Raw genomic sequence first — 26,877 nt, forward strand, 5'->3', positions numbered from 1 at the left:
GACAGTGCAGCATCTGTAACCATTCCTCCATCCCACCCCTTCCACCAAACACCTGACTAATTGAAAACGTGGATTTCTCATCTTCTCCATTCCTGGAGTCAAATATATGTCTTGTATTAATAATTGAATTCTGTAGTTTGTTGTACTGAGAGTAGGACTAGAGCAATTCATATACCAGGTCACTTAGAGAGTTTTAGATACTCTTTTGTGAAAGGAAGGCATGGGCTCAAGTGTGGTGTTTGGGGTGCCTGGTCCTGCCTGTGCAGTTCCTGATCAGATGCTAGGCAGGGGTTGCTTGGTGGCATATGGAAGACTGAACATGGGCAATTAGCTAAGAAATGAGATGAAACTGCTACAGAATTTCTTTGAGGATTGTTCTGTGATGGTTGGCACACCAGGAGCCTGTTGAAAATATGAGAATTTCATGTTGCATAATTAAAGGAACCAGTGAAATAGACCATACAGTCAGTGAGAAAGATGAACCCCCTGTCCTTTAAAAAGTCTGAAAATGGATCATCAGAGTGGAAATGCATTTTTTTTTTCACACAATTTCTTTCAGAGAGAGCATGAAGTACTTTCTAACTGTCTTGTGGACACTTTTGTTTAGAGAAGTTACAGTCCCTTCCTGGTTTTGTTTGCAAGCATTTCCTAAGTTCTTTATTCTAAGAAGTAGATACAAGACAAAGAGATTACAAAAATGTCTTGTCTGACAACAACTCTTAACTTTAAAAATTCTTCTGGGACATTATTTTTAATGCTAAACTGAAGACTGAAGCAGCAGTTTTAACCATTTTTGTTATCAAGTACTGTAAGGTTTTTAAGACATACTGCTCACTTGTGGAAGAGTTACAAATTTCATTACCTGGCAAAAGAAAAAAAGAAAAGAAGGATGATAGAATTAATTTATAGCCAAAGTACAATTGCCTGTCATAAAAATATGTCAACAAAACTCAAAATATTACCAGGAAAGGGTGGATAGTGGCTTTTATCTTTTTGGCCACTCTGTTTTAATATCTTTTTACTTTCCTGGTTTGGTTTTATTATTCTGAAAATGAATCAAGAGTACAGCTGAACACAGGCTAGTCGTTACAGCATTCGAGTTTCCCACAAGGTAGTATCAGAATGATTTTTTTTTTCTTTGTGTCTCAAACATAAATGAGTAGACTAAGATATCTGCTCTCCGATTGGGGTATTTCATTAGCTGAGTATCTTCTGAAGAACTGCTTGGTGGTTTCAGTGTCAGTCATTTCCTCTAAATGTTCTGCATGCGTCTGGAAATCTTCCATGCTTAAATATGAAAAGTCACATTCTTAAAATCTTTTAAAAGAGAAAATAATTGTTTTTCTTACAGCAGAATACCAATTCTGGAGTGTTAGTAATTTCTTCATATTGTAGGTAATTCAGGGTGGTAGTTCTACTGTTCTGTATGTGTTTAATTGTGGGGGAAAGAAGGATGATAAAGATGAGACATTTACTTGTGAATCCTTTTGGAGTGTTCATCTTTGCTATACATTTATTTCCTAGCATGTCTATTTCAGTAAAACATGGAAGTAGTTTAGTAGCTACTTCAATTTTTCTAGCTAGACATGTTCTATCTAGACTGATGGAATCCTTGTCATAGCTCATAGCCACACGCACAGGAAAATTCTGCTAAAAGCTCATGAAGTTGATCTCCTATTGAACTTCACTTCGTATGTCTAGATGTCTTGCAACACACAGGCTTTCCAAGCATTGTGTGGAGGAATTGGGTATTTAAGACTTCAAGAAATCAAGTTAGATCTAAGATCCAGTAGGAAATTTTGAGGGAGGGAGGGGGAATACAATTAGGCAGCTATATACTCCAGGAAAGCACTCTGAGATTTAAGCCATGTGGCAAGGTTAGCTGGCTCTCATGAACAACAGTGAAACTGCTGAATTTTGTTTTGGGGCTTCAGTATGGCTAGCAGAAGAAAAGCCACTGGTATTACTTAGTAATAGTGCCACAGTGTGTTTTCTGCAGTACCTGGACATGAAATAAAGCTAAACCAGTGATGGATGCACATGCTATGAAGATATTTGCATGGATAATAAAGTTTTGCATTTTTGTACTACTGACATTCAAACATTCAGTAAAAGCCCTTGGCAAATGCTAATGAATTTGTTCCCACAACCGAAGCAAAGACATGACAGCCAACATTTTTCAAATTTAAGCATTTAAAATTAGACAGCACAGTGTTTTTAGAACCCATGATAAAAATGATCAGATTTTTACAACTGTAGAATATGTACAGCTCTCTGCAAGTGGCTTCATTACTCATACAAAATATAAGAATTTGTGGAAGACACATGGTTTTTCCCAGCAGTGTGGAAAGAAAAGCCTCATCCTGTTAAAGTTAATTGCCAAACTCTCATTCTCATTCAGGGAGTCTGTATTTAGTTCCTGGGTTCTGGGGAAACAGCAGCCACTGGTGATGTGTTGCTGAAGCTGCTGCTAAGAGTTTTGAAACGGATTTCAGTGAGAGTTTTGAACTTTTCTCTGAGGATTGGATCATTACAGGTAACTGCTCTGGTAAGTCACTGTATGTATACTTATTTACATCGTATCAGTTTTCAGCCACAGAGTGCACAAAAAGGAGAACAGCAACAACGAAGTCGACCATGCCTTTCCTCAGCAAAAAGTATCAATGTATAAATAGGGAGGGACCAACGGCTTGCTGAATTGCAACAATGTCAGATAAACAAGGATGAAATTTAAAAGTAGTTTAAATTCTCATTATGATATGTACACAGGTTGGAGAAAAAAAATTAGAAAAAGTCGTATATAATGCTAGCAAGCAAAACACATCAGGAAGGGAGGGAGGGAAGCAAGAGGGGAACCTCAAATCAGCCCTCCTGACCTCCATAGATAAGGATCATGTTGCTTAAAGAAGAACTTGCATTTTAAAATACGAGCTTGAAAAAGCAGTATATTTCTTAACAAGAACTCTGCTGGAGTTCTGCTTTAAGAGGACCTTAGGAAAACTATATTTATCCAGTATCAAAAGCTTTTTATTTTTTCCCCTCCTGAGAAAAAATTTTTTTAGGTGCTTATTGGATTTTTGACCCATCCTATTTTAACTCCTTATGAATCTCAACCTTTTGGATAACTTTGGCAGACACAACTTCCTTCCCAGACTGACCTGACCTGGACACCCACCATGCACAACAGCACCGCCGAAATTCCGCACGCGGCTGAGACGCGTAACGAGACTTGGCCCAGCCAGTCGCCGAGCTCCCAGTTCTCCCTGGGTGTGTTGGTGCTGCTGGCTTTCCTCATGGTGTTGCTGTGTCTGCTGACCATCCTTGGCAACATGCTGGTGATCCTTGCTTTCATTATGGACAGGAACCTCAGGCATCGGAGTAACTATTTCTTTCTGAATCTTGCTGTTTCTGACTTTGCAGTGGGTAAGTGAGAGCTGTGGAGCCATGTGCCAGTTGTGCTGTAGGACTCTTAGGAGAAGCACTGGTGTTTGTTTTCTGTGTGTTTTCTTCTGAGAGAACTATTTCCCAGCTGTGTCTGGGGGAAGGATGGGGAATGGTGGAAGCTGCATGAAGTGTTTTAGCAGGCTATTATTTTTTAGAAAATAAAGGATGCTTTGTTTAATGTTTCAGGATAAAATACTACTATGGGAATTTTATGGACTAACAAAGAATGGGAGCTGTTTGTGAAGAGTTTTGGCTGAAATTTAGATAGTCTAATCAAATACAGCCTATATTGTCTGGCAGCTCTTGCATACATGATCAATATCTTCTCTTTCAGTCTGCTATCACACAATACAGATCGTCGCCTAACGTTTGTGACTAAATAGCGATGAATGCTATTTTTAAGCATTTTGCTGTACATGCTCTATGTAGAGTAATAACTTAGGAATATGTGTTTGTATGAGCAAATAAAAAATTACAAATAAAGCAATTTCTAAGAAGTTTGATGCTACATGTGTATTTATACATAGGGACACATTTAGTTTTGAAACTTGTACTGAGAAAAAGTACAATTAAAACAGTAGTGTGATGTTCAGTTGGAGACTGAACTATTGCAATATTCTGTGAATTGTTAAGTGTCTTTGCAAAAAGCCTTGGTTAAATTATTGTGTGTGTAGAATGATGGTTTTAAATAGTTTTGGCTATTTAATGAAATCTGTATTCTGACTTGTCATATCACAAAAAAAATTTTTAAGTACACTTTTAAGAAGTATGGTGAAAGAGCAGAAGAAACTTTTTTTAAAAACTTTTTTGCCAGTGCCAGAAGTTCTGTCAGGGGCACAGCTTCTTATAGTCCTATCCTTGTGATGTCCATATCTCCTTGCATAATGTTTTGATACCTCCCTGCATATGCTTGATGTCTTCTTCCAGCTTATTTCTCCCTTGCCGTGCTACAGAGCTCTTGCTGCCTGCTCTCCAGTTACAGTGCACTGGAAAAAACAGAGCAGTGAGCACAAAACCAGTGGACAAACTGGCGTTCTGTCGTCTGATTCACCATCTGGCATCATACTGAACAAACACCAGCTCCAGCTGAGAACTACAAAGTAAATAACTTCTCTGCCAAAGAAGGAAATACAACTTACTTGGCATTACCTACTTCCCATAATTTTTCGTTTTGTGATATTATGTTTACCTGAATGTCTAGTTTTTAATTATAAATTTTGTTAAAAGGTATGCCTTTGTCTTAGTTTGACTTTAGAGTCAAACTGATTTGTATTTTTGTAGCTATATAATTTAGATTTGGGGTATGCCTAAATTATCCTTACTTACTTCTTGATCTAAATTGCTAAAAGCTTGCAGAATCATTTGCTTATTCTTTTGACATATCTAATCTAGCTGCTTTTGACATTCAGCAATTTTTTCTTTGTCTCTGTGCTTCAGTCCTCTAGCTGGGTTTGAATAGAGATCTCTTGATTCTTAGTACAAGGAGAACAACAGGAAGATTTTTATGGAAATGGAAACTCTCAAGATACTCTGTTACAGGAGTACACACTATTAAGTAGTAAATCTAAAGTTCAAACCAAATTTTTTTCCTGATGTGAATGTTAAAATCTATAATGTTTTACTCAAAAGATGTGATGCTAATTGCACTGTAAATGCAGTGATTCCATTTTGTTGCAGCCTTGATGCTGTTCACTGCATTTCTGCTTCCCAGTTGACTGCACTGTTAGTTCTTCTTCAGCCTCCCAAGGCTGTGTTGTGATTCTGTGTAGGATGATCACCTCAAAATCCATTAAAAATGAGGTCATATTGGCACTTTCACAACATTTGGATTTAGCAGCCTAAATTTAGGTAGCAGTGGGTGTGGGTGGGTCACTCATGTGTTCCCACAGTCTGTTGAGTTCCCATAGATAATATCCTATCAGCTTACCCCTGAAAAGTGGTTATTATCAAGATTTAAGATGAGGCGAAAGGTTAGGCTGGGTGCATTTAATTAACTATGCTGTTCTTGTCAGCCTTTTGATCATATAGTTTTTAAAATTAGTCCAAAACTCGTATTTCTGTAAGAAGTTAACTTCTGAAACATTTTTCGACACCTATGCTTCTAAGAGGATAGAAACATGGCAATTTGTTATAGAAAACAGTGGATTTCATTGGGGGAAAGATGTTTTTGTTTGTTTGAATTTCAGCAGATAGCACAGAAGAATGTTTACTTCAGCAGGGAGAGTAGTCAGCTGCTCCTTCTTTTAGCAGGTGGTGTTAATTGGAGAGGTAAAAATGATACATAATAAACATGATACACCTTTCAGAGGGGTATTAATTATAAGAATGTGACTAGTACCTAGTTTGTAGTAAAGGTTCTTTGGTTGCAGGGTAATACAAAGCCATCTATGTGGCAATTCCAGCCAGTATTGATCAATCTTTTATCAGATACTTCTCTGCTCTCATGCAGTGCATTTGGTGTCTTTTCACAGGTGTGTTCTGTATGCCGTTGTACATCCCTTACGCCCTGACAGGGACATGGCACTTGGGAAGGAGCCTGTGCAAGCTCTGGCTGGTCATGGACTATCTCCTCTGCACAGCATCAGTGTTTAACATCGTCCTTATCAGCTACGACCGTTTCCTGTCAGTTACAAAAGCTGTAAGGCTAGCATTTCTATTTATTGCTTTATATATGTTGGGATTTCTATAAAACTCAGAGCGTTTCACAGTTGGAACTTTGTGCTAAATGGTGCTTTGTTATTGGTACCATTTTTTAATAGAAAAATGATGGTGCTTCAATGTTGCATTAGGACTTAGGAGATTGCCTTGCTATGATTTCAATGTTACCTTTGTGCCACCTGCACTAGAAGTTATTTAATTACGCTAGGCAGGAGATGGGAAGGTTCAGGTGGGAAAGAGACAGCAGGCATGTGGAGAACTTGGGCTTTGGCCATTAGAAGAGTTGGTGGTGATGAAAACTAGGTTGAGTCAAGGATGTGCTTAGGCTTGGATAGATTTTGTAAGAAGAGCATTTGGAGAGACAATGAGATGGACTGAGTGAAGATCAGAGGGGATCTGAATTACTGCAGGGGGTGATTGACATATGCTGACAATGAGCAGTGGAAACTGATCCCTTGAAGCAAAAAGAAGAATGAATCAAAATATGTGGAGAGGTAAGAGATGTTTCTTGAACGTTGTCATTCTTTTGTTTCAGAAGATATCTCAGGAATCAAGTAAGAAATATTATCATTCACCATTTCTAAGCTCTGCTTGGTGCTTGGTCATAGAATCTGAGAATGGTTTGGAAGAGACCTTAAAGATTATCTGGTTCCAACTCCCTGCCATGGGCAAGGACACCTTCCACTAGACCAGGTTTCTCGGTTTCTCGGTTTCTCAGAGCTCCATCCAGAAACCTGGCCTTGAACTCTTTCAGGGATGGGGCATCCACAATGTCTCTGGTCAGCCTGTTCCAGTGCCTCACCATCCTCACAGTAAAGAATTTCTTTCTAATATCTTGTACCTACTCTCTTTTGGTTTAAAGCCATTGCCCCTTGTCCTATCTCTGCTTGCCCTTCAGATCCTGGAAGGCTGTAGTCAGGTCACCCCAAAGCCTTCTCTTCTCCTGGCTGATGAGCCTGCTTGCTTCAATGACATGTTTCATATTAGACTGGGAGGTTCTCATTTGGGAGATGCTGATGCAATACCTAATCACTTTCTCTTCTTCCTTAGTGGTGTGGTTTTTTACAGTTGGTTTTTGCTAGTTTGTTGGTTTTGGTTTTTGGCTTTTTGGGTTTTTTAAGCTGAAAAGTATAAGAATCCCTGTATTTAAGACATTAACGAAGCTGCAGAGCTCAGAATAAGAATAATGTAAATTAAAAGGGCCTCTGTAACCTAGTTGAGATCCACGTTCTTGTGCCATTGCTGATGGTCTTCATTTACATGATCACATTCTGGTTTTCTTCTTTAGTGCATTAGGATGGAGTGACTCTAGGAACGTGTAACAGGGCTGTCATGCAAAGAAAAGACACCATGCTTCCTCATAGACTTGGGAGCTACCTCTGCCTCTGCTGCAAAGCTAGCCTGTGGCCAGGTTCCAGTCACTCCAGACTTAATAATTTGTGAAGCTGTGCCCAGCTTCCTGTTTTCTGCCTCTAAATTGAGCTGCTTGTCTTGCACAGAGTGGCAAATTCATTACTGCAGACCTGGAGCTGTGCACGGAGTTAATATGATGCTTTAAGATGTAGAGGAGTCTGAATCTTCAGGCTACACATATTTAAAACAGAGAATCCAAACCAATGTGCATAACCCTGAGCTACTGCTCTGATACTTGCTGGTGAAATAGGGACAATGCCCTTTGTGTGCTGTGTGGCTGTGAAGGTGCCATTCATTATTACTTGTGTATCATGCAGATGCTTTTCTAATGAGCAGTATAGGAAGCTGATGAGAAAGGCGGCAGTTCTGAGGAAAGCCTGAGATGCCAAATGTTGAACAGTATAGAGGAAATAAAATTATCCAGCTCTTCATTAACTTATCTTCTTATGCTATGAAAGATGGAGGGGACCAAGAGTATTTGGATGAGCTATTACAGGGTGGGCTTAGCTCTTGTATTTCCTAACCCTGGATGATTTTATTTTAATTCTTAATGTGCTGTCTGGGTAGACATAAAAGCATCAAGATATTCAGTAGGGGAATGAACTGTTTACAAGGTAAGGCTAACATTAAAATAGAGTGATGCAATAAGTCTGGGGGTGTTATAGTATATATCTGGGATTTTTCTGCTATGGCAAGAGGAAACAGTATGAAAAATTATATTGTCTGGTGTTTGCAGTCTCACATGGCAACCTGTCTAATATAGAAGGCTTCTTCTTTTGCTGGGCATGTAGGAACTCCCACAGCTGCTTTCACTCTCTGCTGAGACTGGGCTGATGAATCATAAACCAATTTCTTACCAATTCCTTATTGCTGCTTTACTCTTGGTGGAAACAAGCTATGTCCTTTCATACCTGGAAGCCAAATGAAAATTTAGCCATCATAATTTCTGCTCCTCTCCTATGTCCAGTATTAAAATAAATCACAGGGCTGCAACGTAAGGAGAACAAGACTAGCAGTTTTTCAGAACCTTACATAGTGAGGACATTTGAGGTGTCTGGGGAAATACAGAACAAATACTATTTTTGGCTTGATTACGCATGGTTTTTTGACATAATTTCTCCCAAAATGTTGTCTGAATATGTGACATGTCCTTTTCCCCTCGCAGGTATCTTACAGAGCCCAGCAGGGAATAACATCCAACCCTGCCATCAAGATGGTGGCCATCTGGCTACTTGCCTTCCTCCTGTACTGCCCAGCCGTCCTGTTTTGGGAGCACGTGGCCGGACACAGCGTGGTACCGGTGGATCAGTGCTACGCCGAGTTCTTCTACAACTGGTACTTCCTCCTGTGTGCATCCACCCTGGAGTTCTTTGTGCCCCTGCTCCTGGTGACCTACTTCAACGTGCACATCTTCCACAACATCCAGCGGCGGCAGCGGCGCGGCAGCGTGCAGGACGGTGAGCCTCCCAGGAGCAGCAGCCTGTCCTGGATGTTCTGTGGCTTGCCAAGGCCAGGGGCATCATCTCCTTCATCAGAAGCAGAGGACAGTGTTTCATCACTAACGAGGTCATGGAGACCAGTAGCGGTGGCTAATGGTCCATCTCGAACAGAAGCCAGTTCTACGGCTCTCAAAAGGAACTTTTCTGCTTCTTTCTGTTCAAGATCTGGATCAAAACTGCAACAGGACAAGAAAATAGCAAAGTCTCTAGCCATAATTGTCTGTGTGTTTGCCATTTGCTGGGCCCCATACTCTTTATTAATGATTATCCATGGGGCCTGCCAAGGAAAGTGCATCCATAAGTCCCTCTATGAAGCAACCTTTTGGCTTTTGTGGATCAATTCCTCTTTGAACCCATTTCTTTATCCTCTCTGTCATATGAGGTTTCGAATGGCTTTTCTGAAGATATTATGTCCCAAAAAATTTGCAGCATTGAGATCTGGTAACACGCCTTCTATTTAGAGGGGTAAAAGGAATGTCTTACAGATAAGGCTCCTCTGTTATTGAGTGATACCCTTTCATATGTATCGTTGGCATTAATAGAGAAAGAAAACATTTGTTTACTAAATGTTTTCTTTGGCATTGTTTAAGAGTGCAGCAGAGTTATGTAGTTGCCCTGATATTGCTAATTTTCAGGATCTCATTTTTGGTTTTACTGGTATGGTCCTAGATTATTTATCCTCTAGTGCATTGAAAAGAATAATAAGCTTTGCTGGATGTCCTCTTGGTTTGTGAGTGTGAGGTATATTTTTTTCTTTCTCTTTTCTTTTTTCTTTGCTTTGTTTAATACATAGAGCTGGCACTGTGAAAGAGCTCTGCTCTTCCTGTCTCCATAGAGAGTCACTAGAGGGAGATACCTGACAATGTATGTGTTGCATTAAAATTTATGTTCTATTTATGAATCTAAAGCTACCAGTGAAGAAGCAATACTACTACATTTTTAAAAGATTGTAAAAATACTCACAGAAGCAGTACATTTTCATTTCATAAACTATTATGAAGACAAGAGAGTGCCCTCTCCTTGTTATAATCCCTACAGTGAACAATACACAAGTGAATGGATTGCCTAACCTGCCATATCTGTCCTTTTCAAGTTTTAATGTAGCTCATACCTGGCATTGCAGGACAAAGTACATGTAAGTTAGTAATTCTGAATGATTTTCAGAGAATGAAATTTTCCATGCTATGAGAATTTTGAGACTGGTTATCAAAAGTGTCAGACACAAATGGCTGTTAGTCTTGTCACCCATGTCTTGTCACCCATACTGTTTTTTCACCTGACCGTGGCTGCCCCTTTAGTCATCTTAAATGACATTTAGTGCCAGATCTGTGCACTATGTGATTACCTGAAAGATAGGCCAGGCTTGGGCATGTGATCACATTCCTGTTGAATTAGCGGAGTAAGCAATGCTAAGTTCATACTGGATTTATGATTTTGGCTGTCTGTGCAAAAATAGACAATAGCCTCTAGAGTATAAAGCTTTGCAAGTGCAAAGATATTCCATCAAAATGTCTGGGACAAATTTGATCTGACAGAGTGATTTTTATACTAGATCAGTGCTTTGTGTCCTGTTACTGTGACATTATATGGATTTTCTCTGCCACAGAACAAATATCAAACTTGATTTTTTCAATTGGGGAGCAAGGGCCATATTCACTGCTTGAGAATGAAGTTTACAGAAGTCTGGAAGCTGATACAGAGATATCTTAAGCAGTTCTTAACAAACAAATGTCCAGTGCTGAAAGGAGTGAGTAGATGTCTTGGAGGAAGCAATGGAGCTTGATTACACCCCATTCCATGTGCCAAACTTTCTTACCATGTGTTGAGTGTTGCAACTCACCCAGAAGGCTTTCATGGATGGGTAAGTGAGAGTCACTGGCTACATTTTTTTCTCTCCTTTTGTGTAATTTTATTCCTCTTTGTTTATAAATATAATAATGTATGAAATATGGAAAGAGAAATCTGATGCACAGAACAATGAAGAGCAGTAGTGAATTTAAACAGTTTTTGATCTAATTTGAAATTGGCTGTAGGAGTGTTGCCATAACAAAGTGCTCCTTTGCAAACACAATTCAAATGCATGGAAGCAGCCTAATTATAGCACAAAAGTTGATGGCTTTGAAGAGCTAGAATGTCTTTCTGTTCAGAGGTCTGGAACTGAAGACTTCTCTTGCCAGTTTTCACACTGCTGGAAGATTATCTTTCACCATTCATTCTCGCTATGCTTCCTTGCCTCACGTGGATCATGTTATGGATTGTGAGCCTGATGGCTAAGAGAGGTGCAGCTTCAGGAGGAGGTCATTGATTCAGCACAGCTGTTTTTACTGTCATGAGCTGTGGTGCTGGCATAGATTTTGTGGGGTTTGTTTTTCTGTGATGCTTAAAAAAATCTAAACACACACACACAGAGTTAAAACATTTATAGAAGAGCTGGTGTACTAAACATCTGTTAAATAGAGAAATTGAAGATGGGCCCAAGATAGAAATGTATTTGGGTTGTCTGCTTTCTATCCCTATGCTTTTAGTATAAAAATTCAGTTTGCATTTTGTGCTTAAAGAATGTATGGTTCATTTTGGAAAAATAACCTACCAAATTATTGACTAGATAAACTAGATAATCCACGTTTTGCAGTGCTGGAAAACTAGTTAGTTGGGGAATTTGCCAGGCAGCACAATCTGCAGCGAACTTGAAACAACATAGCATGGTGAAGCTACTAGAGATCAGTGTTTTTTAGAGTCTGTTTTACACACACAGTGTTCAAACTGTTTTCTCACAACATTCCTTTGTATTATATGAATTTGTTGTTGAAAATTTTGCTTAGTGCTTCCAGGGTAAGTCAAGCACTGGGTTGCTGTGCCCACCCTGTCTTGGTCAGGGTGGCATCATAAATATTCTCCTTTGTAAATCACAAATCAGATATTTTTCAGGGTTATCGTAAGATACTTATTCAGCATTTGTTCTTATGCCCCCATTCAAGTGGATGTTTCTTGACAAAGGGTTTTCTAACCGAAATCTCTCTAACCAGTCACTCATCCATTTCACTATGTCATGTCCTTGAATTTTCTTCTGTCTTTGCAGATGTTCAGTAGGCCTTCTAAATACATGGTGGCAGTAGCTATATGAGCTTCAACTTTGTGAGCTTCAACTCAAACCACACCAGTTTTTTTCTAATCTGACACTCTCAGATTTAAAAGAAAAAAACCACTCAATAAATAAAAGTACATGTTGAAAGAAATTGTGTTATCTTTTTTTTGTTTATTTCTGAAACAAACATTGAACCCTAATGGTTCTCCTAATGTCCATGTCCTTTATTTTCCAAAGGAAATACCGCATAGATTTCCCCCTGAGTGTCACACAGAGCTATGATTAAAACTTCAACATTTGATTTATTTCCTAGTTATAAAAGCAAATTATTACATTCCCCTTGTCCACTAATCCAGTAATTTTATCAAAGAAGACAACCAAGTTGCTCAGGCATGATTTACCCTTGGTAAGTCCATGCTGACTGTTCCCAGTCACCATCTCCTCCCCCAGGTCCTCAGAAATACCTTTCAAAGGGACTCACTCCATTATTTTCCCAAGGACTAAAGACAATCTGACCTTTTGTCCTTGTGGCAGCATTTGAAAATCATTGCAACATTTGCCTTTCTTCAGTTGTTGGGAATCTCCCTTTATCTCCAAGACCATTCTGAGAGGACAGAAAGTGGCCTTGCAAAGGTGGTAGCTGGTTCTCTTGATAGCACAGTGGATAGTTCCATGGACTTTTATGGGTCAAGTCCCCTCAAGTAATCCTGCTTTATTCTTACCTGCTCATGACAGTTCTCTTCCTTGAACTCTTTCACTAAGCTTGGAGGAAAGGGAGACCTAGTTAGTGAGGAATGAAGCTAAGGAAGCACTGGGTACCTCAGCCTTATCTGCACCTGCTGTCACTGGATTACTGGTCCCACCCAGCAAGCTACCAATATTTTTATTGTTCACCATTTTGCTGTTAATGGGGTGGCTGAAGTTCTTCATGTTGTCCTTGATGTCCTTTACAAACATCAACTATAGGCAAGATTTTGTTTTCCTAACATCATTCTCATGTGGCCAGACAACATTTCTAAATATCTCCTTTGTGTTCTGTCCCTCCTTCAAACTCTTTCGTGTTGCCTTTTCACATTGTAGTCTCCAGGGTTAGCCACTGTCATAATACATCTGCTTGTTTTCTTGAGACCAGGGATAGACTATTCTTATGCATGGAGGTTGCTGTCCTTAGAGGCCTGCAGCTTCCTTGAGCTCCTTGTCTTTTGGATCTGCTCCCATGGGATTCCCACTACCACTTTCCTAAATCTGCTCACCTGGAGCCCATGGTCAGCACTGCTGCTCTCCTTCCTCATCCCCTTTAGGATCTTGGGTTCCACTACCTCATCATCACTTCGTCTGAGTCTGGCACTGACAGCACATCCCCACACAGCTCCTCTTTACCACTGAGCAGGTGTTTCAGCTGTGCATCACCCCCATTAGCTCATGCAGGACTTGTGTCTGAAAGTTCCCCCTGACAGCCTCCAGGAACCTTGTTCACTGCTAGCACCTGATGTGTTGCACTTCCAGCAGATGCCATAAATGCTAAAGTCCTAAATAAGAAGCAGGTTTTGTGATCAGAAGCTTCCTTGAATTGCTTAAAGAAGGCTTCATCACCTCCCTCACCCTGAGCTCTGCAATGTGCTCTCACCATAATAATGTCACCCATGTCAAGTGTGGCTTGGTGACTGCACAGGAAGATCTAGTACTTCCCCTTTGCTTCCCAGGCTGCAGCTATGCACACACACCTGAGGCAGCTGTGTCTCGTTGCCACATTTTGCCATTCCTGAGGTTTCATTTTTTCTGTTATGCTGCACCTTTTGCTTTAATGACTCTTTACAACAAAATTCCCTTTGTTCCTCTATATAGTAGCAGAGCACAGCATCTTTCCTCCCCACATTTTGCCCACCCTCTCTTTCCTTGTTTCTTGCCCTGTATCTTCCCAAGTACCTGGCATTATGGCTGCAGTTTGAAGTGCTGGTCGCTCAGTGTGCTAAAATAAATGGAGTTGTGATGAGGAGGGGGTGTCTTTTCTCACACCTGAAAAGAGCTAAAGGCTTGGTACTTCATGGAGTTAGAGCATATCTAGGATTACTTGGAAGGCACAGGATTAGGTGTGCCACACCATAAAGACCTCCAAAGTCCAAGTATTTGGTTTGTTCTGCCCAGAACTTCTGGTTAGGGTGAGCTGAAGAGGTATTGGTGATGCTTCTGCTGCATGGACCTGTATTATAAATGCTCTTTAAGCAGCAACACTAAGAAATATATCTCTTTTATTAACTGTAAAATTTAAAAAGTGGTATAGCAGCAAGTGCAAAAGTGTCTACATTTCACTGTAAGGGAAATACAATTGTAATAATTTTAATCCTGTTCACCACTGTGGAGGTGAAAATGAGATATGGCTTCAGCACAATTTGATGCGCAAAACCACTCACACATTGCACATATGCAAACTGCTTGACTGTGAGAAGAGTTGTTCCATGTCCAGGAAAGAAATTAATTGTGAGGTGTCTTTTCTAAGGCCAGTAGGTGCATTCAAATCAAGAAATGTCAGAGAGTCCAGGTCTTGAGTTCTTGTGTTCCATTTTTTTGATATTGTGAATATTTTCTTTTTATGTTTCAGTATTAAGCCCAGTCTGTTAATAGACTTGTCTCAACCTTTTGGATAACTTTGGCAGACACAACTTCCTTCCCAGACTGACCTGACCTGGACACCCACCATGCACAACAGCACCGCCGAAATTCCGCACGCGGCTGAGACACGTAACGAGACTTGGGCCAGCCAGTCGCCGAGCTCCGAGTTCTCCCTGGGTGTGTTGGTGCTGCTGGCTTTCCTCATGGTGTTGCTGTGTCTGCTGACCATCCTTGGCAACATGCTGGTGATCCTTGCTTTCATTATGGACAGGAACCTCAGGCATCGGAGTAACTATTTCTTTCTGAATCTTGCTGTTTCTGACTTTGCAGTGGGTAAGTGAGAGCTGTGGAGCCATGTGCCAATTGTGCTGTAGGACTCTTAGGAGAAGCACTGGTGTTTGTTTTCTGTGTGTTTTCTTCTGAGAGAACTGTTTCCCATCTGTGTCTGGGGAAACGATGGGGAATGGTGGAAGCTGCATGAAGTGTTTTAATAGCCCAATATATCTCAAAATATGTTATAATGAGAAATACATTATTTTTCATACAAATACTTTTAATGTTGCTTCAAAAAAAAAGGAGTGACTATTATATGTGAATACTTCTTGAAGAGGTTGTTTGCTGCAGTTTATGATTTACCATTGTCTTTCCAAATATAAGGTGTTCATCACACACTTCAGAACAGCTGACACATATTTGACAGCTATGTGTGATACGTCCAGGTAAATTAATTGCTTCTCTGCATAGTACAAATGGTTTATGAATGTTATTACACTACAGCAAGACACTTTATCACCAGGACTTTTTACTGGCTTCAGCCTAACACAGGCTATTGATCTGATGGGTTGTTTGATACCAGTTTGACACCCTGCTGGCATCCCTCATCTGTATTCCTAATTGGTCCCCTCTCCGCATAGCGTCACTGCAGAACTCCAGGGAGTTTGTTGCTGGAGCTGCCATGGATCCAGTCCTGGCTGGTGATGCCAAGTGAGGTGACAGTGGAGTGAATGCCTTTTGCAGGCACTCCTCCATGGCTGAAGCCAGTGAAACAGCCCATGTGGCAGAGAAATCCTGAAAAAACCATAGTTCTGTGGCAGATGTGCCAGCAAATGTCTTGACTTGAGGCTGGTGAGGAGGTACTTCTGCACACAAAGGCTTTTTCTTCAGGATAGTCACAGAAACCAGTATGCACTGAACTGTGAGAAAGGAAATTGTGGCCACAGACGTACTGCACTTCTGACAATACCATCCCCACAAAATGCTGTTCCTTTGTCAGTGCTGTGTAGGGGAAGTGTATTAGTTTAGCCTTTAAGGTTTTCCTTCATTTATACCATTTTTAACATGTGTTGCCTTATTCTGGGACTTGCCCCATGGAGCAGAAAATGATGCATATGATGAAGCCTTTGCTTTCCTGCTAAGGCAGACAATTTGCTGGAGCTGCTATTTCATTGCTCAGGTCTTCTGCAAAAGTCTGTTTCTCCTCATATCTCATAGTTCAGTAAAAAGAGTTAAATATCTACCTTCAGCATCTGTTCTTTGGGGCTGGTGCCTCATGCATTCTTAAATCAGCCAAGAGGAAATGATTGCCATCAGTATGAGATTGGCCTATACAGATTGTAAATCTAAGATTTTGTCTCTGATATTGGCAGGAAGTGCTTTATTTTCTGAAATTGCGGTGGGGTTGGTTGTTTTTTTTTAAATTTATTAAAAGTCTGGAATATTTATGGAGATGTGACTCATGTCTTTTACATCCACCAATTAGTAAAAGTAGGAAGAGCTTCAAATATCAATGCTTAAAACCTGGGGTTTGCCTCTATATTTATATGTATAGCTAGAAGCAGTCATTACTTTTTGACATGGTGCCAAACATCGATCCCATTGAAGTTCATGAGAACATTAGCTGTTATCAGCAACCATGAAAAATGACCATTTAGTACCACAGTGATGCTGCTTGTATTTAAGGAATATGTTAAAATAAGCCATCAGTATTGAAAGTGCTGTGAGCATTTCCCTGTTGATAACAGTCTGGCAGCTCATTGCCCAGAGTTTTATTGTCAGTAGACCACATCACCCTGGATATGTTTAGTAACTTCTAAGATCTTGATGGACTTGTCAAGAAAGGAGCATTCTGGAGAGTTTTAAATGGATCTTGATGCAATATATAATTTTCTATTTGTCTCTGGTAGATCAGCATTTTCAGGAACATAGAATCAGCTATTGTACCACACTTTTGAAAAAATGTTAGTGTTAAATGAAGAAGTTGCTTGCTTAAAAATAAAACACAAACATGATTTTCTTAATGAAGTACTTCACTGGAAGGTCTTTTGGACAAAACACAAATTTAACAAACCAAAATAGTTCTGGAGTTATTCTCAAGTAGAGAAGAAGCATGAGATTAAAACACTCCTTAAAAATGAGAGTTTCATACTTCTGCTGTGTCTGCTCTATCTCTGGTAGAACACCACACAGACTGCCCAATATGTTGTCTTCAGTTTACAAATGCTAACCAATTTTGCAGGAATAACTGCCATTGGCAACACCTGCAGATGTGTTTGAGGGAAAATTCTAATACAGATGAAAGAATAGAGGAAACAAAATGATGAGGTTACCTATCAGAATGCAACCACAGTGCATATATGCTGCAGCACTAATTTTATACCTTTAGAGTCTAAGTTGGTTAAACTTGGATTTTCTTTCTCAGTAAATCCTTCTTTGCTGAATTGCTTTCAGTTTATTCTCCGCAATCAGCACACATAAATCATACTAAGATCTAAGTCATAGAAAGTCACCATTAGATTCAATGAGAATTTAAGAACTTATGTATATAAATTACATACTCACCTTTATAGATTTGTTGATTTTTTTAACCCAGATACCAAAACAGTGTGTCTCTGCTTCCAAGAGTTTGCAGTCCCTATGAACCTCATGGTGTTCTTGTGGTTGCTGTCTGCAGGTGTGTTCTGCATGCCCCTCTACATCCCTTACAGCCTGACAGGGAAATGGCACTTGGGAAGAGGCATCTGCAAGCTCTGGCTGGTCATGGACTATCTCCTCTGCACAGCTTCAGTGTTTAACATTGTTCTTATCAGCTATGACCGTTTCCTGTCAGTTACTAAAGCTGTAAGTAACCTGTTTAGAGCTTCTCTGATTCTTTTCCTTGGACGGTTATGTTCACCAACTTTTGCCATGCTGATGAGTGTAAGCCCAAATTTAATGAAGATAATACCCCTCAAAAATATACTGGCATGTGGTGATTATTAGATATTTTGTAGCCAGATGGGGTGAATGTTCTACATTGGGCATGCTTCACTGCAGAGCCAGTCAACCAGGAGTTTTCTCACAATTTGTGCTGCAAGCTGCTGTCATGTTACTGCCTGAGGAAAAGTAGTCTAGGGAGTAAAAAGGGTAAGGAAGCCGACTGGTAAAAACAGGGCAGGGAAAGAGGAAATTCAGAGTAAACTGGATTTGGGTTTGGACCTAAAATCAGGCATGAAAGTTAAATACAGTGGAGCTAGGGCAGTAAAATAAAGGACACTGGGGAGGGTGTCTAGACCTGAGATGTGGTCAAAACTGATTCTGGATAAGACCAGGAGCAAGAGCAAACAGGCAGAAAGTGGAACAAAGGGCAGACTGCAATCACTACCTCTAGATATGCAGCAATAAACTCCTCTTTGTGTCTGGAGAAGAATCCCAAACTTCAGACACATTCTGTCTCTGCTTTCTGCAGAGAATCCTGCATACCTGGTGTGAGCTTTATGTCTTGGGCCATGCTAGGGGTGGAGGCCAGCATTTCTCACCAGCCACTGTTAGCTCAGGTGGCAGGGGATATCACAGAGAACTAAAGGTTCCAGCTCTTTTCTGTGTATGAGACTGTCAACAAAACTTCATGCAATAGAATTTCAGTCTTATTTGTGGTGATTAATTTAACTTCATGTAACTGCCTTCTTATTTTATTTTATTTTATTTTATTTTATTTTATTTTATTTTATTTTATTTCATTTCATTTCATTTCATTATTTATTTTATTTATTTAAGGAAAAAATCTTGGAAATCAAACACCAAAGTTTTTGGTGTGTAAGAAACTTTACGCTGGAAAGCCAAAGACACAGCATTTACAAATTGCAAAATTCACGGCACCTCTACAAATGCAATTATGACCTATGGACATTTCTATGATAGTTCTAGTGACATTAACTCAAACTTTTGTTATCAATTGGATGTCTAAGGTTGCAGAATTACACATTCCTCCTGTGAAAGGGATGAAGCAGGATGTGAGCCACATTGTATCTATATGTTCTACAACATATAGTGGAAAATAGGTATTGGCCCTGGAGTGGATGTAGAAGGAAGAAAATGGGTGATTTTTTTTAGTTTCATCAGCTAAGGGCTGTGGGGCAGGTGTGGTATCTATTCCTTCATCCTTATGAATTGTCTAGCAAGTAATTTTCTTATAGGTTAGATCTATGTGCCACCTTTTCTGTTGAGAACTGTGATACATACTGTTATTTGTTTGTAAAATGCTGTAAAAAGCAGTGCAGTTTCCAGTAGTGGGATTCATGCTCCCCAACAGCTATAAAGTGCTAATTCCTCTGGAACTTCAGGCCATAAGTGTGTCAAACAAGGCATACCAAATTACTAGGCACTGATGGATGACCATGTTTCATCCCCTGGACCTGTACCCTGACATTAACAGTGTCAGGACCCTAATATTACAGTGACATTAACTTGTAGAGAGACAACCCTAAGCTCTGTCAGCATCAATGAAATGAACGTGCTTGGGTGAGCTTCAGCTGATCAGCACAGCCACATCTCTGTATTACCAAGCACCTCTTAAGTTCGTCTCTGGCTGCTTCTCTTAGTCCCAAAATGGGGTCTCAACAAGTCTGAACTTTTAATGGTTTTTTTCCCCTCGCAGATATCTTACAGAGCCCAGCAGGGAATAACATCCAACCCTGCCATCAAGATGGTGGCCATCTGGCTACTTGCCTTCCTCCTGTACTGCCCAGCCATCCTGTTTTGGGAGCACGTGGCTGGACACAGCGTGGTACCGGTGGATCAGTGCTACGCCGAGTTCTTCTACAACTGGTACTTCCTCCTGTGTGCATCCACCCTGGAGTTCTTTGTGCCCCTGCTCCTGGTGACCTACTTCAACGTGCACATCTTCCACAACATCCAGCGGCGGCAGCGGCGCGGCAGCGTGCAGGACGGTGAGCCTCCCAGGAGCAGCAGCCTGTCCTGGATGTTCTGTGGCTTGCCAAGGCCAGGGGCATCATCTCCTTCATCGGAAGCAGAGGACAGTGTTTCTTCTTCCATGAGACCAAAGAAAGAGTCTTTGGGAACTGACTGCTCATCTCCATCCACAGACAGTTCTGTAACCCCAGGAAATGACTTTTCTGCTTCTTTCTGTGCAAAGACCAGATCAAAACTGCAATGGGACAAGAAAATAGCGAAGTCTCTTGCCATAATTGTCTGTGTGTTTGCCATTTGCTGGGCCCCATACTCTTTATTAATGATTATCCGTGGGCCCTGCCAGGGAACTTGTGTCCATAACTTCCTGTATGAAGCAACCTTTTGGCTTCTGTGGATCAATTCTTCATTGAACCCATTTCTTTATCCTCTCTGTCATGTTAAATTTCGAATGGCTTTTCTGAAAATACTATGTCCCAAAAAGTTTGCAACATTGAGATCAGGTTCTTTTTAGAGGTCCAAGAGGAGCTGGATGAGGGATGTAGATAGCCACTGTTTGAAATTAGATTTTGTCTTTTCCAGGAGATTAAACTAGTTGGAGAATTTAAATAAGCCTTCTGTGAAATGTCCTCCTGCAGACAAATGTGCATGGCCAAAGTTTGGGTACTTTTCCCAGCTATTTGAATTGGTCAGTTAAAGGCTATTGCCTCTGTCTGACTTTCCCAAGTAGTCTATCCACATTATCTTAATTTTGATTGCTGAAAATGTTATCTTCAATTGCAGTACCTCTTATATTTGTGTTCACAGGTGATAATAAAGTAAAAAACACAATAAAGTTGTATATTACCCTTAGGGTCAATAGTGTTCTAAAGTTGCTATCTTCTCTGTTCTATTTATTTTGAACAATTTGCATTCAGAACCTGATTTTTGTCTATATGAAACACCCAATGAAGTTATGATTTTTGTTGCCAGGCACATAGCAGGATTAATTCCTTTCACTAAAGGTTTTTGGCCATCAGAAGCAAATAGGAGCTACTTTCAAAAACCTGGATGTATGTGTTCTCTGCAGAAGGGCATTGCTCACTATCTTTGCTCAGATGCAAGCAGTAGAGAATTCAGGTGTGTAAAGCATTTATGTGGATGTCCAACTATTCTGCAAGAAACTAGCCTTCTTCAGATGTAGTTTTGAGAGATCATAGAAAGAGAAGTGTTTGCTCTTACTCCTTGGGGGGAAAAATCCAATTCTGTTTCTGTTACAAGCCCTCAGCTGGAGGCTGTGATAAATGGTATATTTCTTACACACTGTGTAAGGCTGTGTTTGTTTTTCTGCATGAGCCAGGAAAATGGCTGGCCTGGATGCTGCCTGTAGTATGTGTGGTGAGAGCTGAGACAGTTTGGAGGTGATCTTCTTTCAATACACACTTTCCATACTGTTAAGGACTATTTACTTGCATGGCTCTGGAATTACCAGGTATTAACTTCCTTAATAAATAAACAGGTGTAACTTTAAAATGTAAATAATTTATTTTCATCACATGGTCAGTAAGTATAAGTCTAGGAAATAAATGGAAGAATGAAAACTAAAGAAATGTGAGAGGTATTTGGTGTCCATTTTATCTTCTGGGTTTTTTTTGGTGTATATTCATATAGTATATTAGTATATTTTGCTTAACAGCTTTCTGAATGTTCTTCTAGGCTGAACTACTATTTAATCACCATTATATGTTTTGTTATGCTATATGAAAATTTATACTCTTCTACTTATACAAATTAAACATGTATTCAGCAATGTAAAAAATAATGTCTCTCAAATATGAGGTGAGAACTGTAATATTCAATACAAACTGCTTTGAAGAGCAGCTTTTTGCATTTGTTTTAAGATTTTGGCCAGTGAGTTGGGCTTGTAATTACTGCTAGAAGTCAGCATTTGTGCATCTCCAAAGCATGTCAGAACACAAAACACAAGCGCCACTACACCCACCTGTTTTCTTTAAGTGCAGCTTGTACCAGTCTTGCACCTGCAAAGATTTTGTCATTCTTTTAAAATACAACTTGTAAAGTCAGTAGCATTGAGCACGTGCAAACAGATCCTTCTGTGTCAGCTTTTAGAGCAAATCCTCCTTTAAGTTTACAAGACATACTTTTTGACTGTGTCAGCAATACAGAGTTAAAGATTTCATTCTGGTTAGCTTATCAAAAAGATATTTTTGAAATTTAGCTATTTCCATATGTAGATAAGAACACATAATCTTATATCTATGATGTGTTACGTTTTTTTCTGTTCTTCCTCTTCCTTGCTCACATCTTTTGCTTTCTTCTCGCACCAGCCTGGTCTCTGCCACAGCTCTTTGGTACAGGCTACAAGAGCTGAGTGCTGGCATCAACAGAGATTTATTCATAAACTGACCAAAGCCTTATGAATGCTGCAGCAGGGCCCTCTGCAAAGCCAAGGAAAGGCAAATTAAGGTTAGTTGATACAAGATATGGAGGACAGGCTTAGGTGCTCTGAGGGGCAGTGAAACACCTGATTCTGCCTCCATCTGGGCTGAGTTGACATGTTAGAAGTTGTCAGAATAAACACTCCAACAGGACTGTGTTTCTAGGTGGAAACTTGGTTTTAGAGGCGTGGGCAGACATATCAGTAGTACCTCTGGCTTACTTTTGTCAGCTTTTGCAACTGTACTGGGAAATAAGTTGTGAATCTAGTTGGTCTTGTCTCCCTCACTTTTCCTGAGCTACTGTTAGTAGGATGGAGTAGTCAGAAAGGAGCTGGTGGGAGAGCAAAATGGACTTTGTTTAGGTGAGGGGCTAGATTAGTCTCTTTATTCTTCTGATGGAGATATTATTTCCAGCAGAGAAAGGCCCAGAATCATAGCATTGATGCTATGGTTTGGGTTGGAAGGGACCTTTAGGATCATCTGTACGTGGGTAGGGACACCTTCCACTAGACCGGGTTGCTCAAAGCCCCATCCAACCTGGCCTTGAACACTCCCAGGGATGGGATGGGGCATCCACAACTTCTCCGGACAACCCATGTCAGTGCCTCACCACCCCTCAATTTATTCCAAATATCTAACCTAAACCTGCCCTCTTTCAGTTTAAAGCCATTTTTTCTTGTCCTATCACCACATGCCCTTATAAAAAGTCTGTCTCCAGCTCTCTTGTAGCCCCCTTTAGGTACTGGAAGTCTGTTTCATGGTCTCTCTGGAGCTGAACTACCTTCTCCAGGCTGAACAACCCCAACACACTCAGCCTGTTTTCATAGGAAATGTTTTCCAGTCCTCTGATCATCTTTGTATCCCTCCTCTGGACCTGCTTCAACAGGTCAATATCCTTCTTATGTTGGGGACCCCAGAGCTGGATACTGAACTCCAGGTGGGGTCTCACAAGATCTCTGTACCTTGTACCCCTTTCATCCAGGCTGTGTAAACACTTGGAATTGCCAGGGGAAGGGTTTAGACAAAGAAGACTCTTGTGGACAGTGAGTCCTAGTGGGAGTTGCACAAGTAATCTGCATTACTGACCTAAGGGATGCTTTCATGCTGATGGCATGAGGTTCTTCCTATGCCTGCTCTGAGCCCATGGTCAGTGCAGGTCCTGCAAGCCATGGCTGGGACCCATGTGGATGAAAGGCATCAGTAAGGCTGATGGTTAGAGGGAAAATCTGATACCATCATCAGATGCAGATTTCACTCCTCCCTTGGACTCATAAAGCCATAAAACAACCCATAATTGAGATGTGCACCTAAGACCAAAATCAAAAGTTGGGTAAAATACAGTGCCATGCTTTTTAGGAGGAATTTGTCTGGACTTTGGAGAGGTGCCTTTTTAGTTTCATTCATGAACATCACCTTAGTCCTTCATGAAAAAAATCTTATTTGGGCTCTGACAAAAAGAAGTCGTGCAGCACCTGTTGCTGAGAAAGCTAAGTCAAGAGCAATTAAGTCTTACTCTGTGTGAGGGCCTTGTGGGCACCCAATAGGACCTAACTGCCATGGCTTGACCTCCCCTGGACCTCCACTCCTTACATCAGCCTTGGGCCTAAGAGCATCATTAAACTGGGCTGGTCCTCTCCTGAGATACAGGAATGCTTTTAGGCTGTTCTGAGCACTGTCTTCTGCATTTTTTGAAGTCTTAACTAACCTGCTGAGATTGGCCTTGGACCCAGCTTGTCACCTTGTGTTTTGCCATGTTCTGCCCCGGCCATACCTGGGGAACTGAAGCCATCCACAGCAGCGTAGTGTGTCTTATCACTCATCTCTCAGAAAGAAACCACACCAGTGGGTCATATCTAATCTGATCAAGGACTCCTTAGGAGTTCTCAGTTCTGCCTGTAAAGGATCTCTTGCCTTCTTCCCTCCAAAAAATTCCAGATCCAACTCTTTACCTTTTTTTTTTTATTTTTACCAGTGCTATCCTAATATTTTATCATTATAGCAATCTTCCCTTCACTTGTATCATTCAGTGCTGCATTCCTTTTCCTTGCAGACTCACCACATTTTTTGTATTTCCTGTATTACCAGATTTCCCATTTTGCAACAGGTAGTTCATGTTCCTCCATGCTGTGTATTATCGATAGATCTGCTGACACATATTTCTCTGTGCCTTGCTCAACAGTTCCCCAGTCATATTGACGCAGATTTTTCACAAAACATAAAAGAGATTTTAAGCCAAGAAATGCAAAAAATTAATCCAGAACAGGATTTTTTCCTTTCCTTTTTTCCTTTGATTTTGTTTTCAACTTGCAGGCATCTATTTTAAACACAATATTTTAGCAGCAGTGTTAATGAAGTGCATTAGAAGCAGCTTTCCTAGTGTAAATAGGGTAAACTGGCATAAAGTGGAGTGGCTGGATTTTTGTGTGGCAAAAGTGGAACAGCATCATGTAATGAGGTGAAATTCAATTTTTTACTGTGCAAACGGGGAAGTGGAAAAAGCAGATTTTTGTATGTCACTGGTAATCAATAGGTATTGTTGTCTGAAGACTTTCCCCTTCTAGTCCCTTTTTTTGGTGATCTAGCTACTATACTTCAAGCTGGATCAAAATTTCTTGCCTTTAAATGTTGGCACAGTGCTCTGATCTTCGCTTGTGTGTATACTTGTTCATTTACTTTCTCTCCTTGCTAAACAACTCTGCCCAAAATTTTTATCTTAACTATTCCCAAGTAGGCTTTAGTATGCCTGGAAGGCAGGCACTGTGGGTACATCCTTACAATAGCTTCTCAGAGAAGCCTCATTTCGGCATTTTTTTCCTGTTGCTGTTCCAACCAGCATGTTCCTGCAGGTGTCACTGGTGCTACACGGTTTCTTTAAACCTTGTAAATCCGTGGGTTTTTCAAAAGGTGCCATTTATGTGCACAATCCTACATGATATGACACCTTTCTGCTAGCACCTTTCTGCTAAAACTGCCACCAGATCTGCTGTATTACATCTAATATTTACTCTGCTGCAGGAAAGATTAGGGGAAGGGCTTATCACCTTGGCAAAGAAAGGAAGACTTTAGTCACACAGATAATCATAAGTCAGCACAGAACTTCTTTCTAAGTTGCTCTGCATAGAAATCATCCTGTGCTCAGAATTTGAATCACAGCCTTGTGTCACCCATGGAAAAGGAGGGAGAGTCACAGTGAGCTGAGAGCAGGTCCTCAGCATTGGCTTGTCAGAAAAAAGTCCCCTCTCTTCTGACATATGAAGGTTTTTTTTCTTGTTAAGCTATTTAAGCTATTCTACTCGTGGGCTGCTGCTAAAGTCCATCTCTCATACCCTTTTTGCTGCCCTTTGTCAGCAGCTTACTTTTGGGTTATCTTCAACTACCAATGAAGCTGCAGCTTTGGATATGAGTACTTGGTTATGTTTCTCAGCCATTTCCTATGGATCATAGTTTTAGCTTTGCTAAAGCCATTGGGGACTTACCAAGAAAGCCAAGTTGTGACAAACAAGAACAAGGGGAAGGCTTTTGCTGGATCTGTACAGTGGACAACTTCAAGGGGATCAGCTCAGCAGAGTTTTTGAGGATGGAAAACTTCCCCAGTAAGTCAGACCTTGGTTCTAATGCTTTCCCTGACATTCTACAGATCTGAGCAACTTGAACTCTGTCTTGAACCTTTTGTACACAGGAAACTGTTTGTAACTGTTGAAATTTGTGGAGTTGCCTGCTGGGAAATTTACATTCAGCTGGTTCTGCTGCTTTTGAAAAATGACTGTAAGCAGAGTCAATCCTCAAGTATAAACAAAGACAGTATGTCAGTGCAAATGCCTTCTTTACAGGACATAAGCCAAATTAGTTTCTGGAATAAAGCCAAGGAAGTTAATGGATATAGCCTCTGAAATTTATATTATTTGTATTCTATTTCTGTAATTATTTCTGGTGTATATACATCGATCAGTTTTCAGCTTGTTCTACTAATGCCATCTCAGGTTAACTCACCACCTGACTTTTGTGGTATCATACTGATGCACTGTTTCTCTCTGTGCTCTGTTGCTGGGTTGTTCACACTATTTAATGTCACAATATAATTTTTTCATTAATATACATCAGGTATAATGAGAGCAAATTGCACTGGCCTCTGACTCAGCCCCTCTTACAGCCTTGCACCTGGTGTTGTATTCCTCCTCTTTACCATGCTGGAGGTACTGGAATTAGACTGCTTTAAGAACCTGTATGTAAATGCTTGTAAGTTTTTTCATGATAAGAAATGGCAGTATTATTTTTTAAAATATTTTTCCCATCTAGCATTCAGATTTATGTCTTCCTTGCTGCTTGAATCTGGGCATGTAAGAGACTGAAGAAAGAACAGCTTATGCCAAAATTGAAGCAAAGTGGTGATTTCATATCTTTCCAAGATTCTTCCTATGCCCAGAGCTTAGGCCCTGGATTTTGTGCAAGTTATTTCTTGTGAAGTCAGAGTTTTTGTTGCTCACTGGTGGGATGCCATATCTGCACAAGTAGGAAATTTGCACCAAATGGGGATGTGAGGAGCAGT

At 40.4% G+C, this 26,877-nt stretch overlaps 2 protein-coding genes across 3 annotated transcripts; both read left to right on the top strand.

The window, feature by feature from the left end:
• The first annotated feature begins 44 nt into the window (after positions 1-44).
• Positions 45-14,008, top strand: LOC129120608 (histamine H3 receptor-like). The gene is made up of 4 exons (XM_054633293.2): positions 45-2,548; positions 3,135-3,423; positions 5,916-6,082; positions 8,681-14,008. The coding sequence occupies exons 2-4, from the start codon at positions 3,177-3,179 to the stop codon at positions 9,473-9,475; spliced, it is 1,209 nt and encodes a 402-aa protein (XP_054489268.2). The 5' UTR covers positions 45-2,548; positions 3,135-3,176; the 3' UTR covers positions 9,476-14,008.
• Positions 10,743-21,487, top strand: LOC129124139 (histamine H3 receptor-like). 2 transcript variants are annotated; one of them, XM_077184939.1, is made up of 4 exons: positions 10,743-10,875; positions 14,754-15,042; positions 17,660-17,826; positions 19,622-21,487. In XM_077184939.1, the coding sequence occupies exons 2-4, from the start codon at positions 14,796-14,798 to the stop codon at positions 20,405-20,407; spliced, it is 1,200 nt and encodes a 399-aa protein (XP_077041054.1). In that variant the 5' UTR covers positions 10,743-10,875; positions 14,754-14,795; the 3' UTR covers positions 20,408-21,487. The 2 variants fall into 2 exon arrangements, with proteins under 2 accessions (XP_077041054.1, XP_054494830.2); XM_054638855.2 differs by having other exon boundaries at positions 10,814-10,875; positions 14,699-15,042.
• The last annotated feature ends 5,390 nt before the right edge of the window (positions 21,488-26,877 follow it).

Source organism: Agelaius phoeniceus, chromosome 1 (genome assembly GCF_051311805.1).
Source record: "Agelaius phoeniceus isolate bAgePho1 chromosome 1, bAgePho1.hap1, whole genome shotgun sequence".
Taxonomy (NCBI): domain Eukaryota; kingdom Metazoa; phylum Chordata; class Aves; order Passeriformes; family Icteridae; genus Agelaius; species Agelaius phoeniceus.

Excerpts from the sequence above, each read along its gene's own strand:
- LOC129120608 (XM_054633293.2), top strand. The coding sequence starts at position 3,177 with ATGCACAACAGCACCGCCGAAATTCCGCACGCGGCTGAGACGCGTAAC. Across the intron at positions 3,424-5,915 it reads TGTTTCTGACTTTGCAGTGG|GTGTGTTCTGTATGCCGTTG; the intron begins GTAAGTGAGAGC and ends GTCTTTTCACAG. Across the intron at positions 6,083-8,680 it reads TCCTGTCAGTTACAAAAGCT|GTATCTTACAGAGCCCAGCA; the intron begins GTAAGGCTAGCA and ends TTCCCCTCGCAG.
- LOC129124139 (XM_077184939.1), top strand. The coding sequence starts at position 14,796 with ATGCACAACAGCACCGCCGAAATTCCGCACGCGGCTGAGACACGTAAC. Across the intron at positions 15,043-17,659 it reads TGTTTCTGACTTTGCAGTGG|GTGTGTTCTGCATGCCCCTC; the intron begins GTAAGTGAGAGC and ends TGCTGTCTGCAG. Across the intron at positions 17,827-19,621 it reads TCCTGTCAGTTACTAAAGCT|ATATCTTACAGAGCCCAGCA; the intron begins GTAAGTAACCTG and ends TTCCCCTCGCAG.